Source organism: Triturus cristatus, chromosome 3_1, assembly GCF_964204655.1.
Source record: "Triturus cristatus chromosome 3_1, aTriCri1.1, whole genome shotgun sequence".
Lineage (NCBI taxonomy): Eukaryota > Metazoa > Chordata > Amphibia > Caudata > Salamandridae > Triturus > Triturus cristatus.
The window spans coordinates 352,187,851-352,208,622 of record NC_140583.1 but is presented as its reverse complement, the minus strand read 5'-3'; the positions used below and the strand labels follow the sequence as shown (position 1 = coordinate 352,208,622).

At 41.9% G+C, this 20,772-nt stretch overlaps 1 protein-coding gene across 3 annotated transcripts in view; it reads left to right on the top strand.

The window, feature by feature from the left end:
• The window catches only part of APBA2 (amyloid beta precursor protein binding family A member 2), a 1,094,297-nt gene that overhangs the window by 667,556 nt on the left and 405,969 nt on the right, over window positions 1-20,772 (top strand). For all 3 annotated transcript variants that reach the window (XM_085644084.1, XM_085644086.1, XM_085644085.1), the window contains 2 exons: window positions 3,956-4,036; window positions 19,509-19,545. In XM_085644084.1, the coding sequence (XP_085500210.1) occupies window positions 3,956-4,036; window positions 19,509-19,545 (118 nt within the window). The remainder of the gene's footprint in view (window positions 1-3,955; window positions 4,037-19,508; window positions 19,546-20,772) is intronic.

Genomic DNA, 20,772 nt, shown 5'->3' with positions numbered 1-20,772 from the left:
CTGTCACCCACCCCAGACTAAGCGGAGACAGTCAGCAGGCACCAAATGGTTACAGTAAGTAAATGCTAACTTTCTAAAAGTGGTATTTGCTAAACTATCATTTAAATCCAACTTCACCATAAGTTGTCATTTTAAACTAGGAGTCCAGTGACACCAAATGTGAAAGCTGTATCTCTTCACAAATGGGAATTAAACTTAAAAGATGTAATAAGATAATTCTGATGTTATCCTGTGGTAGAGATAGGCCTTGCATAAGTAAAAACATACATGGCCTGCCTTTTGAATACATTACACCCTGCCCTGGTGGCCATACAGGGCCTGCCTTAGTGGTTACTTATATACATACAAAGGGAAGGTGTAGGCCTGGCAAGAGGTTTGTCTTGTCAGGTCAAAGTATCAGAGTGAACTAGACATATAGAGTCTGCAATGGCTGGCAGGAGCCATGGTTAGAGGGCTACTGGAGTGGGTGGCACAATGAGTGCTGCAGGCTCACTAGTAGCTTTTAATTTACAGGCCGCTGGCACATTTAGTGCACATTACTAGGGACTGTTAAGTAATCTAAATATGTCAATTGGGGTTAAGCCAATGCTGCCATGTTTAGGGGAGAGAGCACAAACACTTTAGCACTGATTAAAGTCCTCAGAGTCCTAAAGCCAGCAAAAACGAGGTCATAAAAATGGAGGGAGGCAGGCAAAAAGTTGGGGGAAGACCACCCTAAAGCTGTCTTACTGTGAAGCGCTCTGATACCCTTCGGGGTCTTGTTCGTGCTATACAAAACGTTTAAATAAATAGAGAGAGAGAGAGAGAGATGGATAAATAGGAGGCAGCGCAGATGTCGTTGTCCTCAGGTAACTATTATTTGGAAAGAACCAGTTCAGCTGTGGCCTTTTGTAGTTAGAAACAACGGGTTCTGCAGTCATATTGCAGCAATAATCAACAGAAAACATGTCTCCAGTGTCTATTCCTCGCTGCAATCCTTTACCCATGTTACCTTCCATAAAAGCAACGTTTCCTGTTACCCTTAGTTAATTTTTCTTGTCTTTGTGGCCCATTGTGTGCGCTAATCTCATTTGACCTTTTCCAAAACATGCCATAATAGAAGTAACCAAGCGTAAAATGCCTCGTCGAAAGAAGTTCCCATTTCACGCATGTCCAGGCACCTGTCAGTACAGCCAGTGACAGGAGCGGCATCGTTCACAGCCTCTGGTCGCCTCTGACTGAAAGCCGTCCTGGGAGGAATGACAGGCACTTTAAAATGCAGAAGATGAGAAGTGCCATTGCCGGGAGTTCCAAAGTGAAGGATAAGATGAGAGATTGGGCGGAATGACGATTGGATTTCATTGACTAAAGACAACAGGCACGTGTGGGCAGAGGTGCTGGTTCTGCGGGGCGCAGGGACGAGGGTGGAATAGAGCAGGTGTGGCCACCACATTTCCACATACCTTGGAATGCAAGCATTGTACGGTAGTCCGGCTAAATTTAACGAGAACTGCTTTTTCAGAAATGTAGGTAGTTGGTCGGTTAAAGAGCTGCTAGTAGTGGAGAAGTGTGGCTCACTGGTTAGAGGAGGCAGACCTGGAAGCAGAGGTCAGCCCGGGACCAGGGTTCAATTCCCGGCTTGGCTGGGTCTTGAGTCCATAAATGTCCTTGGACTCGATAATTCTCGCTCCAGTGCATACTCAATTCATGGGTTCACACTCTGCGACTCTGGGCAATAGCTTGCTTAATCTCCACATGGGCCCCTCGCGGCGGGATGCCTGGCTTTCACCTTGCGGATGCCCTGCCGGGTTATCTCACAGGGGAATACCAGGACGGGTTCCCTAAGCAAGCGCTTAGAGACCGCTTGGTGATTTGCGCTATATAAATTCCTGCACATTTACATTTGCACATTTACATTTAGTATTCTGACCCCTGTTCTCAGACATTCTGTTCGACCTTGTGCAAGTCATTTTTCTGACCATCTCCGGATGTTGCCTGAACTTTGCAGGCACGATGGCTCTGTTGGGCTTGGATAGGAGTGGGGATGCCTATGACGTGACGGACTGTTGCTTCTCCTGTCATGCTCATTATGTTATCTGCGACCTGTTGTGACTAATCAGTGCAAAGCTGTGATTGCTAATATTGCTTGCTGCAAATTTCAACAAAAAAAAGTTTAAAAAAGAAAATGTTGTTAAACTTTCTGGAATAAGGTGTTTTCCCTGATTAAATAATAATGATATTAAGCAAGTATAACGTTTAGCTGTCATAGGCTTATTGGGTGAGTGCGTCGGGGGCGCCCTGCTTAATTTGAGCGGTGGTTCCAGGTACTCACCACTGGCATTTAATTATAAACACCGGCACTTACCACAGTATGCCACATGGTGGCGCTGTTTGTCTAATTTAGAATTGGACATAGAAATGGCTAGTACCTGCTGCCCAATCCATTCTTATATCTTTTGGGGGCCTGGAATAGTCTGAATTGTCGCACTTGTAGGAGTGTGATGGTTAATAGTTGTGTTGGTTCTGTCAGGCAAGGGCAATGGATGGTGGAAGCTACAGTGGCCTCTTGTTGTGGGCCCTGGCATGTATTTTGTTACAAATTAAGCACTGGGTGCAATACAAGGCAATGTAATATTTAAATATTTGTTTGGCTCTTATTTAGTGTTTTGTCATTTTTCCGATGATAGCGTAAAGGAAACACATTTATATTCAAAACCTATTCCTTGAAGTTTGCATTCAGCTGCTTGATGCTGGTTTCACAATATTGGAGGGATTGTACTTTAGGAATTGCAAGTAAGAAATTATATCTTTGAAAAAATAAGTAGACCACTGGGCTAAATTCATAAATAGAAATCTGTGATCTTCATGTTATGCACTGTGCTTTTAACAGGCACATTAACCCTTTGTGCTTATGATGAGTCAAAACGCAAGCAAGACTCAGATCCCTTCAGCAAGTACATTAATCACACATGACATTATTATTGACAGAAAATTTCTGGTCACACAAAGGTATTTTTGCAGACCCCCCAACCCTGGAGCTTGGCGCATAGTGCAGCAGCACATGTCTCACCACCTTAAAACTGTCACTGAGGGCCTAATTCCTGTAGATTTGACCCAGGGCAGCACAGCAAGGTGACTTGCTGTGCTGCCCTACGTCAAAGTGAAAGAGGGGGAAATGCACCGTATTTATCTAATACGGTGCATTCCTGTCCTTTTTACTGCGTTGGCGCAGTTTCGGCAGTTTAGCGCCAATGCAGGAACCCATACACCTTAGTGCAACGGTGTCTGTGTTGTCAGCAGGATTGTTTTTGTGCAGGAATGGGCACCTTCCAGCACAAAAACAATCCTGAGTGAAAAGAGGAATAAACAAGGATAAATAAAGTTTTTTTCTCCTCGTTTCACCTCTTCTCAGGAGGCATAAGGTTTTTGTGCTTCCCCAAGTTTACAGGGTCTAGTAAATATGGGGAATCCTTAAAATCCATGGGTGTTGCGTGGGAACACCGACTGCAGTGCCTATGGAACGCCTCCAGAGCGCAGAGTGAGGCAATGCAGGAATTTGCGCTACCTTGCCTTACTCCATATCTATGAGGCCGTTCAAAGCAGCGTGAATTTATGATATGATTGTGTAGCATTTGTAGCATTTTGTAGCATCACAAAACGTGATGCTCCGGCAGTGCAAGGGGCTCATAAATATGACCCAGAGTGGCTAAGTACACTGTTGGAGACGTAGAGCCCTACATGTGCTATATTAGACCCTACTGACGCACAAAATATAGCACCAAACCCATAAGGAAGGATTGTGAACTACAGGAGAACCCTGTATTAACTGCAGACACATTTGTGGTACATTAAACATGGTTACATAACTGAACATAATACTTCTTGATAGTAATGAGTGATAATTGCCCTGTCGCATTTATTTATTTTTCTTTTCAAGAAAACAATAAACAACCACATGTTTTCTGATTTCTTACAGGTTTGCAATGGTATAGAACAGCCCAGGAAGCAGCAGCGGTCAGACCTCAATGGACCACTTGAGAATAATAATGTCTCAGAGGTAAATATTGTAATATTTTGTTCATTTGTTAACGACACTACAGTCTCTATCTGTTTTGACATGACATGTTAGCCATACTTTACTTTTATATTTCTTCAGACATTTGGATTAGTACATTTAATTCACTGTTACCACACACCCGTTCTTATATTGCTATTAGCTGATCAACTTTTTTAAATGTATGTGTGTTCTAACTTAACTATCTTCTTCCGCCACCCTAGTTGATTTTGTAGTTTACAGGTAGTTCTTTTCAACATATTTGAAAATGCCTAGATTACTTAATGACACTCTCCATTAATTGTCTGCACTTCTATGGTGGATTTTATCTCTGAGAAAGTAACTTCAATTGCAGTATTCTAAAGAGTTCAAAAAGGACGGCATTCCCAGAATCCTACAGAATGTTTACTGTCTCAAAATGGTCATAATGCATGTAATTGCAAGCAGGGCTGAGCTGGGGAATCGAGAGCAGCCCAAGTGAAAGTGCTCAAACCAGCCTGCTCTCTTTTTCCACTTGATATTCTCTCTCTCCTTTTCTCCTCTATCCCTTTTCCCTCTGACCATTTCCTCTCCACCTCCCCACCTCCCTGTCTCTTGAAGACCCCTGTGCCTGTTGTATTTAACCTTGAGGAGCTGGGGATGTTAGTAGAGGTGCCAGCATCGGCCCAGGGGTTTCAAAACTGTCCTCCAATGGTTCACTGGGGAAATGCCCATTCCTCAATGGAATAAAATGCCAGTCCAGCCCTGGTTGCATGTCTCTACTGGGCTCTCTATTCGTGTTTCCCATTCCTGGTGAGGGGGATTGGTTCAAGGTGTGCATCATATCAATACTGACAGTCAGACACAGAAGTAGATAAGAATCGTCTGTGCTGATGACTTCATGTGACTGTTACAGAATCTCCTAAACCATAAGACTTCTTTAAAAAAGAAACTATGTGAGAACTAATTCTGTGTGAAACCCTACCAGAGCTGAAAAGGTAAACTATTATCAATATTATGACTCATAGGGTAGTTTTGATGTAGTATCAGTCTCCATGAGTACAAAAAAAGTGTTTTTAATAACAACCAGTAGAGTTCAAGAATGTAATGTTATCAATATAGAACAAAGATATTTTTGCTTCATTGGATGCAAATACTTATCATAATTTCATCAGATAAATACTTTATCAGAGTGAGAAACGTCCTAAATACGTTAATCACAGTGGGGTTCATCGGTGTTTTAGGGCATTATTTAGCTTGGTTGGTACCAATTAAACCAAAAATGTGATATCTGGATTCTAATCCGTGTTAAAAAAACAAAAAAGTGGATGGTTGTACATTGTACATTGTGACGAAGAGTAGCGGAACTGGACCCCTGATAGCATAACCCCATTTTAAACTGATAGTGAAGTGGTATAGCTAACAGCTATGAAATGATACATACATGTATGTTTTGTGTTATTCAGCAAACACAATGCTGTTGCTGCTTCTAAATCCAAACTGTTGACAGGGAGAAGCTGTAAACTTAGTGTCTTTATGGGTAGTAACATTTCCAAACCTCCTACCAGAGGCATCTCAGGTACCCTAATCCTTTATAAATAAAAATATCTCCACTTTCACCCACCAGTGCTTCAGTACTGAACCGCCATCTCTTCCCTTCCACCCTTTTCCAAATGGGTGATTAGATGACTGTAACATAGGTAGGCATAATTATGAGGCAGATAACAATGTTATGAAGGATAAAATGTCCAATACTTATGTACTCCAAACTAGCAGGTCTATTTCTCTGGCTGGTGGCACACGATTTTTGCAAGTGATACATTGCAAGCCATGGCAATGGTGTGCCCTCTATACGTGCATTATAATAAATAGTGGTGGACCATTCAAATTAACTGGAAAATCTGTTACCTTCCATCACATTCCTTCATTTAATTCTATATGTTTCTCTCCCACAATCTATCCTACCTCCTTTCCTATGTCTTTAGTTTGAGGATCCAGCAATAATTCTCCAGGAATAAGCTGTCATTTTATACTCCAAAACATATCCATTTGTTTTCAAATTACATTGCTTCTTTTATTAGTGCATACTTTGGAGACTTTCTGAAACACTTAATCAAATTAAATTCTTTCTGGTTGATGTGGAGAGATGGGATTTTGGAGGCATGTGAAAGAGAAGACTGCAGTATTCCAGCTGATGATTGGGCAGCACTGTTGTAGTGTAGTTCCTATTTCCCCAATAGGCTCTGCGCATTGGAATAATATACCCTATAGATTTAGCATAGGACTGAGTTCTGTATGCCCCTATCGAGTATATTAAACTTAATTACTTTGTGCCAGCTAACTCAGAGGCCACTAGAAACTCCTTGTAAACAAGAAGGGAGTAGTTTCTGGCAACCACATAAACATGACAACTTTGTTTCCCTTTAGAATCGGAACAGTCTCAGAATCGTGGAAACAACAGATAACAGTTTCACTCAGCTAATCGTGCATGCTTAGTTTCTTCAGAGTTGCACAGAAAGAATAGACGGGGGTTTCAATAAAAGGATTTATTGAACAGTCTTGTTTCTCGTGTAAGAGTTATGAGCTGTTACAATTGTAAGACAGTATGCAAGATATATTATGTACAGCGTAAGCAGTAGATAGAAATAATACTGCGCTAGCATTATCTTTAAGCTATGACACATATATTCATATACATAAATAACATAAGCCAAAAATGCAAGGTACTCATAAGATGCTTCTCTAACTAGTTCTACCCCAGTGTACCTAACCTAAGTGTAGTACAAGGTAAGAAGTAGGTGATATATTCCATAGTATGGTAGGCTATAGTATGGTATGCTATTGTCTGGTATGCTATAATTTGGTATGCCAAGAGTCCCTCTAGGTTCTAGTCAGCTCCATACCTTGAGAATGAGAGAGGTCGGAATTTCTTTCCAAGTCTCAAACTCTCTAACACCCCACGAAGGGAGTCAGAACACTGGAAGCTGGATTCTCTGCGAGCAGGGATGACAGCGTCTCTTGTCAGTGCGTCAAGCTGGGACACAGTGGAGGTCTCCTCCTACTTGCTTGGGCAAGGGAAGGTATATTTATACCTGGTAGGTGCCTTGGAATGTTATCATTGACGTAAAGCTGGGCAGAGGAAGACGTCAGGAATGAACCCTTAAGGAATAGCGGTTCATGCATAATAAATGAGTTCTAGGAGAAATCAATAATCCTGTGCTTGGGGAACTCCCAAGAGCTTAAGGGTCTGGTTTCTAAGAACTCGTTGTGACTTTGGGGTGGACGGATGTAGGTGACCATGCCTGTATTTGGATAGCACGGCTAATGCCTAAATAAGGAATGGGATCTTATGCCTATATATTGGCAATGCAAATTGTGCCTATATAAGGACATGTTTCAGGAGAACCTATATACGGACACCTAAAGTGGAATACAACACTGTGAGCAGAAGGTTAGCTGATCAACAAGTCAAGGCAGCCATTAACTGAACTCAACCAGTCATTGAAAGGTCCCTCACATGCACTCAGTCACACAATAGGCCTAGTAGTTACACATAACTTTAAAATAAGAAACCTCAAACCAAAACCTCTCCTAAGGATGGTATAATGCAAGGAATTCTGTAATCCCTGAGCAAAGGCACTTTTCTAATTTCTTTATAATTGGCGACTAGTGACGCACTCAGTCGCTGATTATAAAGAAAAGACGCCAGTAATCAACTATTGTAAGTTATTACAGTTGAGCTCTGACATCACAATCCCTGCTTCCAGGGCCAACAGTTGGCTAGATTAAACTAAACTTGGGCACTGAGGGTGGAAGTGTGAGTGGGAAGTGTACTACAGTAATCTTAGTGTTTAATGACATCTACATTCAGACCCTTGGAAGCCTACAAAACACAGACACAATTTATTCAAAGAGGCTACCCTGAGAATTTGCTTAATTCCAAGTTACAACAAGTGCATGAAAAGGATCGCAAGGATCTGTGCAGCATAAATGTGTGGAGAAATACTCATGGACAGTTTTTCTATCCAAATTCTCAATCAAGTCACAACTCATTAAACAAATCGCCCACCAACGTTGGGAGTAACTCCAATCTGAGACACATTTCATGGGTTTGTTTCTGCAAAAGCCTATTGTTGCATATCAACTCTCTACAACCAGACACATGATGCCCAATTCATTCCATTGGAGGAAGAGATGCCATAAATGCATGCACTGCAATAACGCAACTGCGGGTAACACAGTGATTCATCCTAAAAGAGGACATGCCATTAAACTGAGACATGCCTTGGATTGCAATTAACAGTGTGTGATTTATGCTATCTAATGCCCGTTTAGTCTAACGTATGTTGGCAAAACGGAAAGAAAATAAAAGTGAATATAACTGAACATAAGAATATGATAAGAACTAAGAATAAAAACTAATCTTTGTATAGAACACAAGCATATTATTGCACAATTGCTCTTCTTGATTTTGGAGGTAACAAAACCTATCCCTGTAATCAATGCGCACAAAATTCTATACCAGGAAGAAGCCTTCTTTTACCCCGAGGTATCAATGACAAATTAGAAATATTACTGACCTAGGGGGGATTTCACGTTGGATATATCCAACACTTGTTTTCTTAGTGTTGCTTCAACTCTACATCATAAGCCATGTGTTTCACCTTTGGGGGTTGACATTGTGTAGGGTACGATTTTGTATCAACATTTAGCACTAGTTTAAAGTTCAATTACTTATACACATTGGATAATTGTAGGTCATTGAGTATATCTTTGGAATATTATGTGAACTTGCATATTGCATTTCCTTATCTTATTGTTTACATGCAAATGTCATGGTTATTTTGATGTATACAGCTGTTTTTCTCCTTTCTCCTTTTTTCTTTTTTTTCCATTGTACAGTCAGCACATCATTCATTTGCATTTTCGATCAGCCAGTTTTTATTCAGTAATGTTATTTTCATACTAGAGTGGCTTATGAAAATGGTCCTTTGTTTACGATGTCGTGTTCTGAACATATACGCTTATTGTAAGAAGCCTTAATTACTATTCCTGATTTTGTTAAAAATAACATTGTATATTTCATGATATCCTGCTCAATTGCTCACAAGCTGAAGTTGAGATCATCCATTATTATTCCCTTTACTTTCAAGTCTTTTCACTGTTTCACTATACAATGCGCACCCAGTCATGTTTATTCAAAATATCCAATGAGCTTGTCATTCACATAACTGCATCACTCATGCGGTCCAGCAGTTTTGGGAAGGCTTCGCTGCAGTTTTTCAGGTAATCCCTCCTATTGGTCACTTTTGAGGGTTTGGAGATCGTGACAGTCCCAGCATCAAATTTACTCCGGTTTTAATATTCATTCACATATTTTGGCTTAATCAGTTACAACAGATTTAGCATTGCAGGCACTGTCTTTTATGACTCCTAGTTATTATTGGAGTCACTTAATAAAACTTTTGCACAAGCATTTGCTCTACGGTTACGCATCAACCGCATTGTGTTTCAAGTCGCAGGTACTACAAATTTCATATCATTTCATGTTCGTTTATGTTGATAGTCGTGGCTGTTGTTCAACATATGCTATTTTTTCAATTCCATTCATGAGGCTTAAGCCTCCGATTTTCATTACCACTGAGTGTTCAACTTACTCAGTATGATGTATGCGAGACCATGTAGTCACTCAAGGTTGAGCATGGCATATTTGAGCACACCTATGAACTTTTTTGTAGGGACTCTAATCACTGGAGATGGTGTTGTGTTTTGCACAGCAGGCTCGTGTTTTGACATCATATTATTGAATACATAACTGCTGAGGTATCGGCCTTTCAATACCAACACTGCACAAGCCCCCTGGGATAGTGGTGACACCATTACACCATAAAGTGTAATGGCCATCATTCAAGCTCTGTAACTCACATGCGCTAATTTTTCGATTCCTCAATACACTGCCCATATCTGATGTTTTGCTACTCTTCATTTTCATTCATAGTTACCCCTGATTATTGGTTTCTTACCCAAAATGCCTTGGGTTATGTTGTCAATCACAGTATAATATGATTGTTTCTATGACCCACTTCATCATTATACAACAAGCGTGGAGCACCATTTGTATTGGTATCACGTCAACTGAAAATATTTATTTAATATACTGCCTACTTCAGTTAAAAGTTTGTTGCCTCGTTTTGAAGGATTCATATCATCAAAGAAAACTACTGCAGACTGTTCATTCTTGAAGTCTTCGGGCTAATATGTGTGCTCTGGGTCTGGCCCACTTTCCTGAACCAGCTATCCATTCATTCTAGTGCTCTACCATATCTAACACTGAAATATATTTTGAAGCAGGCACTGTACCCACAACAAACCCAGAGACAGTAGTCTGTTAGCGCAAAAGCTGGTTCTTTCTGTAACCAGACAGTGAACCCAAAAGAATTGTCTTGGCACCTCTTCTGTCCCTTTCCAGTAACTCAAAGTGTTACATCTGGCTCAACAAACCTGTAAAGCAGGATTTGACACTTTACTGTCAAAAGGAGACCCACATCCCCCACTCTAAATATTCTGTGGAGTTCAGATGAATCATCTCTACCCATTAAGTGCAGCCTATTGTTTGCTCTTGTGAGGCATTTCACACCTATTTTGCCACCTATTCAAGCCTGAGCATAGGCTGAGAGCTGGCAGAGGCATATGCTAACGAGCCTTCTGCCAATTCAGGCAGGCAAAGGGTAACTGCTAAAATGTACTTGTCCTTAATATTTATTAAATACCAATCATCACCATCAAACTGGATTTTAATAACTATTAAAAATAGTTTTCATTATTTTTCTATCTGGTACCTTTTTGGAGCTGCAGTATAAGTATTTCATCTGTATTCTGGATTTCTACATAGTACAGCTAGACCTGACAGTACAAATAGTTTTAGGACCTTGTCCCTCTAGGGACATGGCAATTTTGTACATTTCTCACTTTTAAATAACATGCAGCCTTCCTTGTGAATTTTAATCCCTAAATAAGGGAGACCTATTAATATTCAAAATGAAGGTTTTCTTCTGTCATTTGAGTTATTTCAATGGGCTACAAAGGGTTGAGTTGGACAGAAGTCATGCTTGCCCTGCCCCTGTAGTGGATGGCACAATTTGTGCTGAAGTACAGCAGTGGCATTTAAGTTACAAGCACTGGGTGCTGTTGCAGTCAGTATCAGGAGGAGTCTACGATATACTAGGGGACTTATAGGCAAGTTAAGTATGCAAATTAGGAATACACCAATTCAACCATGTTTAAAGGAGATGTACAGGCACTTCACTATTGGTTGGCAGAGGTAAAGTGTGCAGAGTTCTAAGCACAGCAAAAATAGAAAGTCCTTAAAAGGCCATATAAATTGGAGGTGGCCACACAGTGAAGGTGGATTTCCTACCAGAAATATATCAGAAGAAAAGGACAATTCTCTTTTTCTTTGTTTTAACTCCAGCTGTAATTGTGCTTCATGACCTGCCTTACACCTTGGCTGCAGGCATCAGAGATTGTTCTAGGGGGTTAATTCTTTTAATTTGCTTAAACATAGTGAAACACTTTTAGCAGGAAAATTAGGAGATATCATGAGTAATTACACAAAATGCAAATCTGTGATTTAGTGCTATATATTAGCGCACAATGGGTCTTTGTGTCAGCGCTTTGATGGCAATTCATAGTTCACTGTGCTAGATTATGATTGTAACTTATGAAGTGTACAGTAACAAAACGATATCTGTGACAAAAGCAGCATTGCACATGAAATACTGCTCTGTATTTTTCAAAGGACACAGGTGTGGCCGATACAGGTAAGAGGGGTGGACGGGGTGGAGGCGATGAGGTGATAGGCGACAGGATAGGGAAAAGGAAATTTAAAAAATGAATAAAATCACTTATCTTGCCTTGCCGCATCGCTGATGTACGCGGTTTTATTAGTTTTAGTTTATTTTGTCTATCACGTTGTCTGTCGACATCCCCCTCCTGCCCACCCTACCGCTCTAACCTGTGCCAGCCGCGCCTTACAGTACACATTTGCAGCAGATATATTAACCCTCTCGCCACTTAAGGTGAGTCAAAACTGCCATAGACAAAACTCTGATCTCTTTCCAGCAGGTACATTAATCACTAGAGTTATCTTGGCACATTTATTGTTGCCTGAAAACTGTTTGAATATACAAAGAACTCTGCAGTCATTTTAAAATGGCTGCATTGCTACAAAAACGCCCCCCACCCTTCCAGCCTCCTGGTACTATTTGTCCGACCTTGATGTAGATGTAGTGTTTGTTTCTGCAGCATGACGCTCTTTCACTCGGGTAATTTTTCACATTGAGGGAATGTGATGTGAGCATACTTGTAATACAAATATAACCTCAGAAACATTTATGCAGAGTTTAAACATTTTGTACCTTTGCTACAATTCTGTTTTGTTGTACAATGTACATGAAATATCTTTCACGGGCCTAGACATGCCAGCACTAGGGGCACTATTAGGATGATCATATTGGCAGTTGGTGCATCTGTTTTTATCGGAAAACTGCATCGGTCCCTAATGGATGCAATAATCTCTGCCTGTCGCAGTGCAGAGGTTGGGAATAAAATGTACCTTTTCATTCTATGACCATCCCTTTCATGGTGTGAACAGTAAGTGAAGTCTGCATAATCAGGCCACCTCTCTGGCAGCTCCAGGTCACTAAATACAGCAGCCCCTTACCTCCACGGCAGAGAAGACAGAACAAGATGTGATTGTGATATAGCAAGTACGTTTTGTCTCATTTCACTCTCACCTGTGACCTGCAGCTTCAGTGGCAGGAGTATGGCGCAGATGGCAGACTGCTGGAAAATTATGGTCCCACCGGCCACCGCACATGCAGTTCACACTGCACGAGTGCGCATGACACAATACAGTTGCACCCACCCTGCCCCACCCTGAAGACCACGCAGTAGGCTAATGCTAATTAACCAACTAGAGATTCAGGCAAGCAAATCTAACTTTTTTTAAATTGGCTTTTTCTACATATTTATCAGAAATCTAACTGCACCATTGAATTTGATTTTTAATAAATATTGAGAATAATAGCTAAATCACCTTTGTAACTCATCCCAAACCAAACTTAGCAAAAATAGTATTTTATTTGTACTCTAGTATTGTTCATTGTATCAGCAACAGACCTTTACAGTAAAAATAGCTGTTGGGGGCTAGTCAATGTAGGAAAATGCAAAAAATAAAACAATGCTAATGCATTTTGTAGTTTTTTGCAGGACGCTTCTAATTTGGCATATTGGTATCTAGTAAGTCAACCTTATTACTTGACCCACACTGTTTCCTTACCCTGTTGCTTTAAGTCCAAAGACAGAACTTCAGGAGCTGGGAAAGAAGATGACACAGCAGAGCCATGGCAGAGCTTAAACTTACGTGACTGGTTTAATATGGGTGGATACACTGTTTTGCACTTGAGGGTGACCATAAGCATGGTTTATGGGGGTGGTACTTATCAGTTGTTTTCACATTTACTTGCAACATATTGCGTTAGGAGATACAATAGTGTCACCATGAATTTTTGTTATATATTCATTATTCATTTAGTTTACTGATAGGATTTCTTAAATCTTTTGTATTGTAGTTATCCCTGATGAAGGGAATCTTCCTGAAATGTACTGGGTATATGCTGTAATGGATGACATTTACATCGACATAAGTGGTTGAAACAAGTCTGAAAGGGCTCTGTGTCGGATCTTTGTACATTGCCAATTGCGAATAAAACATGGAAGATCAGAAAATCCTCGTTTTGTTTTGATTAATATTGAGGACTATGATAAAACTTTGCTAAAATATTTAGAATATGTTTAATGTTTAAGGAAAAGATTAAAATGATGGTGCGTTGTTGTTCGCGGCTGTGCATCCTGGGCCTGACGCACCAATGGGGCACCAGCATTCTGAACTATGTTTACACATGTTTTGACTGAACACGAACTAGGGTTGCAAGCCTAAATGTCTGCCTTTGAGCGTTTGATTACATTTTACATTTTGCCTTTGGATGTCCATGAAAAGACTGGTGTGTGGCTTGCCATATATATAAAAGTGGTTAACATCTGCCAGTGTTTGCCAGTGCTCAGCACCATCACCTATTTCTTTAAATCTGCACACGGTTCTGACAGCACACCACATGATTGCGCTCCCAAAACTTTTTTAAAAGAACACAAGAACAGAGTGCATGAAAAACCGATACACCATTAAAAATAATTAAATATCAGTGTGCCCATGTCATTCTTATACCTTTAGGTAACTTGGTATAGTCCGATTGTCACATTAGTAGGTGTGAAATGGTTAGTATATGGCATAGTGTGCATACCGCATGCGAGTCGCCCCCCACCACCATTCTTTAGTGACAACTACATGCTTATTCTCCTCGTCACCCCTTATGCACCATAGAAAAGCATGAGGCAGTTAGTTGGTCAACACTGTGTAGTCCTTTATTATATCTTAAAGCAGATCAATCTTTTATTGTTCATTGTCTGAAACCCTTGATAATTTATCAAAGCATAGGTAAACCAAACAACACACTTGTTAGCCAAAAGAGGTAGGTTATTTCCACTCCAAAGAATACATTCTTCAAACGATATTATTTACATTCTCGTCATGGCCTTAGCCATCTGGATAACAAGACACGCACTTCAGTCATGAATCCCCTTGTGCTTGCTGGCTGTGCCAGTAGGCCGCAACTCGCACTGTTTTATCAGTAGTAACTTTCAGTCCTAGTCCTCAAACCCAGAGAGAGGCACTACCCCCAGGGCACTGCTTACGCCTTGGCCCCACCGGGGTTCCTGAACACCGGATACCACACCCAATTTCTTAACCTCTACACAGGCATCTCGGATAGAGCAGGAGAGTCCAGGAACATCAGCAGGTCAGTCCCCCCTCCCACCAGCCCGGAGCCCACATTGAATGCTCGCTCTGTTCCAGGGTCAGCCAGTCCATGCCAAAAAAGGAGTCTACACCATTTTCCTTGCCAGGGACCCCGCCACAGGGCGAGGAGCTTACTGGCAATCTTGTCTTCTCCCAGCTATTGCTTGCTCACCTGACCCTACCGTTAAGGCCCCTAGGACCATCTGGATGAACAATTCTAGCCCATCTGGTAGATATAGTTCTAAATTGGATGTCTGTATCAGAGTGTGCCTGATCGTCTGAAGGGGTGATCCAGTCAGTTACTTAGCGACTGCCTGGTTCAAAATTTTCACCGGTCTGTTCACCGCTTGTGTGGGTGCACCATTGGCCCAACACTGATGGGGAATTACCTCTGACCAAAATATAATCATGCCCGGCCCGGGAAAGCATAGAGAATAATGTTTCTTTAACCCCTCTCTGGCCAGTGGGGATCATATTCCCGAATTAATAACCAGCACATCTGGGATGGGTATGTCCCCTACGTCAAAGGCCTTCCTCAAGTGGTTGAACAGTTATCTTAACTGTTGCCCTTCAACGCCTGACCAGTGGTGTTCGACTCCCATTGCCATCTGCGACCTCTCTAACTCTGTACCACTAAAAAACTGTCCTGCTCTGCGCACAAAAGAATGGCCACACCAGCATACCTGCGTATGTGGCCGCCCGACAACTGTATGAAATTAAAACATAAAAAGAAAATAGACCAAATAAGAAGGGGGGAATTCACAACACTAGTGTTCCAAAGGGGTAGAGTTAAGCTCTCGGTCACCCCCCTTTTACGGTAAATTGGGTCTCACATAGCGCTCAAAACAAGATGACTTCCACCTGCCCACCCTTTTTATTGCTTCAAATGACAAGCCCATTGAGGCTGCTGTTGTGGCCACCCCAATGTGAAAAGAATGGGATGTGAAGGGTGCAGTCTCCTCCCTCAACAGTGACAAGGCACGCTTACATAGCCTTTTGAACTGAAATCTAGTCAGCGGGAACCGTCTGCATGCAATAATAGCCTGGGATCCCCGCCTCCTGGATGCATCTGGAAGAATGCTTGTATCAAGGACACCGGACAATATGTGACCCCTGCAGCAGCTCGCAGGTGTATGCATGCTCCCCTACCCACCGGGTCCATCTTTGACTTCTTTACCCTGATCTGCAGCATGTCCTTTGAAACCACAGCATCATCTAGGTTACCCCTCTCTATCTGTCTTTGAAGCGGGTATAAGTTCTGAAATTCTGAATGCCCCAAAGAAGGCCAGAGAATACACTAGGCTTAAAGGGTGTGTCTCATAAATGGAGGCGCAAACCTGAGGCAATACCTCCAAGATACGTGCCAGTCTACTGGTATCAATGGGTCTCCTCCCATCCTTTAAACCTGGGGACAAGCGTTACAAACCTTTTAAGGCCCGTCGGACCCTGGGATCCTTGGTGGGATCTGCAACCCCTTCCAACACTGCAAAGAAGGCAATTGCTGCCATCTGCCTCTTAGCCATAGACAATTATTTCCCACTCTCCCGCTGTTTAATCAAAAATAAGAGCACTCCCTGTGGTGTGAATTTCTCAAACCCCCCGGATCCCTGAAGGAAGCCATATATGCTTGCCAAGCACTCTCATACATACTCGTAGTCTTGGGAGCCAGCTATCAGAAGGGCGCAATAGGGCACCAAGCTTCCACAATTCCTCCGGAAAAACTGCCATCTGACCGTCTGCTTGTGGCCATAGTGCTCTGAATTCTGTTAACTTAGAACGAGACAGGGCATCAGCAACTGTATTGTCTACCCCCGGCACATGATTAAGCGAAGTACCGTCCTCTGGTTATTGATTGCCATCACTGCTGACATATTGTCAGACCAGAACACAATGCATTTGTTGTTAGCTAAGAAGGTGGCCCAAAGGTGTAACGCCACAATGATAGGGAACAACTCTAGGAATGTAACAATGCATGTTACCCCTGACTGTACCCACTCTACCGCCCAATGCTTCATGCACCACTTTGTGTCCAATTTTCCACTGAACCCCACGCTGCCTGCTGCGTCGGTGTAGAGTGCCACTTCTGTGCAAGATTGCGCTGGTTGCTGCCAGAGCAGAGAACCATTGAACTCAGTCAGGAACCCCCTCCATGTGCGCAAATCATCTTTCACTTCAGGTGACTGCCTTGGTACTGTACTTAAGGATCGAGAGGCATTTACACTTTATGGGGAAATAGGAATACCTATAACGCTCCTGCAAAAAGAGAATACTTAGATCGATATATATATGTCTGAATATGTATGAAAACGTTCGAACATTTATCTGTATCTTAAGTTAGCAGAATGAATTATGCTCTTATGAATTACTATGAGTATACTGTAAGGATTGCTATCGACATGTAGAATTTGATTGTGTGCAAGAATAATCAAAAAATATATATTAAGTATGACAGCCTTGGACAAATTGAGAAAACATTGTCCTTCTTCATGAGGTAAGACATTCTCGGAACGCTTCTGGCTTACTTTAAAAAGTGACCATTCCCAACTTCCTTGTTTACATTTACTTTAGGAAGTTTAATAAGACAATCATCTGTCAGCCTCCAATGTAAGTCTGGCCATACTTTCAATCCCCTACATTTTCTGTCTGAATTTGAGAGAGGGAGGGTACAAAGAGGCTCTGGAGCAGCCACTTGCTGTCTGGGATAAGAACCTGTGACTTGCCACGTGCACTTTCTTCACTCATAAAGCTGTCTCGAGAGGTGCGGTGCTTGTCCTTTGCATATCCTCCAGAGGTCACTGCAGCTCCCAACCCACTGAATGATGTTGTAGTGATGAATCTGTTACTTGTAGATTATGCACAAACTTCTGCAGCAAGTTCTTTAAAACACTAGCTTCCTAATTGCAGGGTTGATTGTGATGGCTAATTAATCTGTCTCTTGATCCCTCACTCCCCCACATCTTCAGCCTCCTGCATTTTCCCTGCCCCCTGCCCGCTCTCACAGTCCCCTCCGCAGCCAGTCGCCCCTTTCTTTTGAAGAACTTGTTTTATAGATCACAATCTGAATGCAAACTTTCCTGCAAATCACTACATATTTCTGGTGGAGAATAACAAATCGTCATGGCCCCATTTTGTTTATTAAAAACGAGGACCGAGCGTGCGCCGATTGTTTATACTCACCCAATAAAATACCCCTACACGGGTTACCTTTGCTCCCGGCAGCAACGGGTGATAGGGGACAAAGGCAGTTTACCCGATTGCAGATTCATACAATGGGTGACCTCTATCCAGTACAGCATATATATGCAATGCTATAGCACATCGCATTCAATAGCTTCCTTAAACATTGACTCAGTGAGAATCTCTGCGACTCCACAACGCCTTCCCCCCAGTCCCGCCCCCTCCACTCACTATGCACTCAACAAACTGCTGACGTCACCTCGCAAGATTATCACACGAATTCAAATTGTTCTGCAAGACAAGTCACCCATATGCGTCCCAGTGGCGTTTTCTGGCTTAGAGGAGGAACTCGCCCACCCTCACTTTAGTGCATTGGCAATACTCACAGAGGCAGCCTCACACACATGCATTTAGGAGTACGTAAAAGAGTACTTCTGCAGTATTCTTTTATGCACTCCTGCTTTACTTTGTGAATTGGCCCCAAAATATCTAAAATGGGAATAAACTTGGAATATTCCAGTCATAAACAATGACTGCACATACAGAGGGCTGCTCCCTCTTTGGACTTTTGATAACAGACAGTTGGGTATTTCAGGGCTGATTCCTCAAGGCATGAAAGAGTACTAAAAAGAGTACTGCTGTAGTATTGCTTCCTGTACTCATCTCTTCAGTGAATCGGACCCATATTACCTCACACTCAGGTGACTCATTTTCCGAAGAAAGGTTTTCCCTTAAATGTTAAAAAAATGTTAACCGATGTCACGGTCAACCTGTGAAATTCTGGTGTTTTAAAGCTGGACACATACGTGCTAAGATGTATTTGCTAAACCAAACAAGTTAACTCGATTTCTGTAGTTAATGGTTTTATTTAGTTTATTCTACCTATTATTTCCGGCTATAACCCTGAACGCGCTTTCACTTCCACTGTTAAAAGTATGATTTAAAAAAAAAAAAAGAGACGCCACTTATTTATCAATGTGGGAACAGGAAAACGTTTGCAAGTCCCACCCACAATAGGAAAGAAACTCGCGAATAACCCAAAAGAGAGTAATAAAACACACGACAAATTTATCACGACACCCGCTTTTCGTTGAATTTTTCTACGCCCAAACCTACCCCATTTTAAATCACCGTGTTGGTATTCATTAGATCTGCTTCTGTCGTCTCTGTCTTTACACGTGTTGGGCGCCCCCCTCTGCTGCAGTCACGCACGGGGTGTGATAAATAGCGCATTTCCCGTGGTTTCGATCCTCACTGCCATCTGCTACCATCGCAGGGGCTTGTGTATTGCACACGCTGAGTCACGTCTTGTCACGTTTGTCAAGCGTGTGTGCTGCGCGGTTAGAGACGTGCTGTTTATACATTGTTCTAAAATATGTTTTTTTTTCTTTTAACTCTTTTCAGACAAAGAAGGTCACATCTTTCCCAAGCTTTGTTGATGGTGAGTATCTCCCAGATTGTCATATCTTTGTTATTTGTGGTGCGGCTAAGATGTCACACGTGGTATCTCCCTCATGTGCACCAGAAAAATATGTAAACTGCATAGGTGCTGTGCACCTGGAGACTTCGATAGCAATGTAGCATCGCTGTTCATTTTAGTTGCAGCAACACCAGTATGAGACATACTCGCTTTATTTAGGTCAGTGAAAGCACCAGATGCATACACGTGCCTTTCACATTGTATGTTTGAATGAACAGTATTTTATTTTTTTCAAGTCTGCTTTCTTACATATGTGACCAGATTGGGATGACGATCATCACAAAACCTCAACATAAGGTAAAAAGTTCCATTTGTAAAGCACATGTCCACCCAGGCGTATCTTGCCAATAAATAACAGATGTTTACTGTTGCTCAATCCAGTGATACTCATATGATCAATTTCTGGCAGAGGGAGTGTTGAGTGGTCCAATCGGGAATCAAACCTGTCATCAAAGATGGGTCCCTGTAGTGGGTGCATTACTTCATTGAGCCATTGGACAGAGGCGGGGGTGGCTGTCTGGGTGTGTCCAGGATTGGTGCAGAAGTGCAAGAGTCATGCCAGATTCCCAGAATGAGCACAATGTAAAGTATTTCCATTTACATAGATTCTATGGAAATGAATCCCATGCAGATATGCTGAAAATTTGGCAAGTTGCATACTTCAGGGACCAGCATTGGATTTTTTTTAAACTTTGTTTATAGATATTCAATTTTAAACTTTTCAACCTTTGCTGACATTTCTAGTCATGCGTGCTTTTCCAATAACTTTTCACGCACAGTGTGACAGCTCAAGACAATTACATGATAAACAGTGCCAGGCATATTCAGTGTCTGAAGAGGATGGAGCAGTTAACCATAACCAACCTTACTTTAATACCGTATAACACAAGTTTCCAAGCCGCTAGTTTCTCCCAACATTTCATGCCAGATAATGCTACTTGGTTTTATAGCAGTTGGATGCATCCCACTAGGCTAATCAAACTTGGACTAAGAAGTGTGAGAGAGATGGTCATCCGGCATCTACGTTGTCACCTAATGAAGGGACCCACAAGTGCTCAACCCAGGGTTCTGGATTATACTATGTATTCCGAAGGTCACCCCTTCACGCGGATATGAAACCATCAGGTGTACATGTTGTGTACCAGTATGGGCGCAACCAGAGGCACAACTAGAGCCACATTTCGGGGG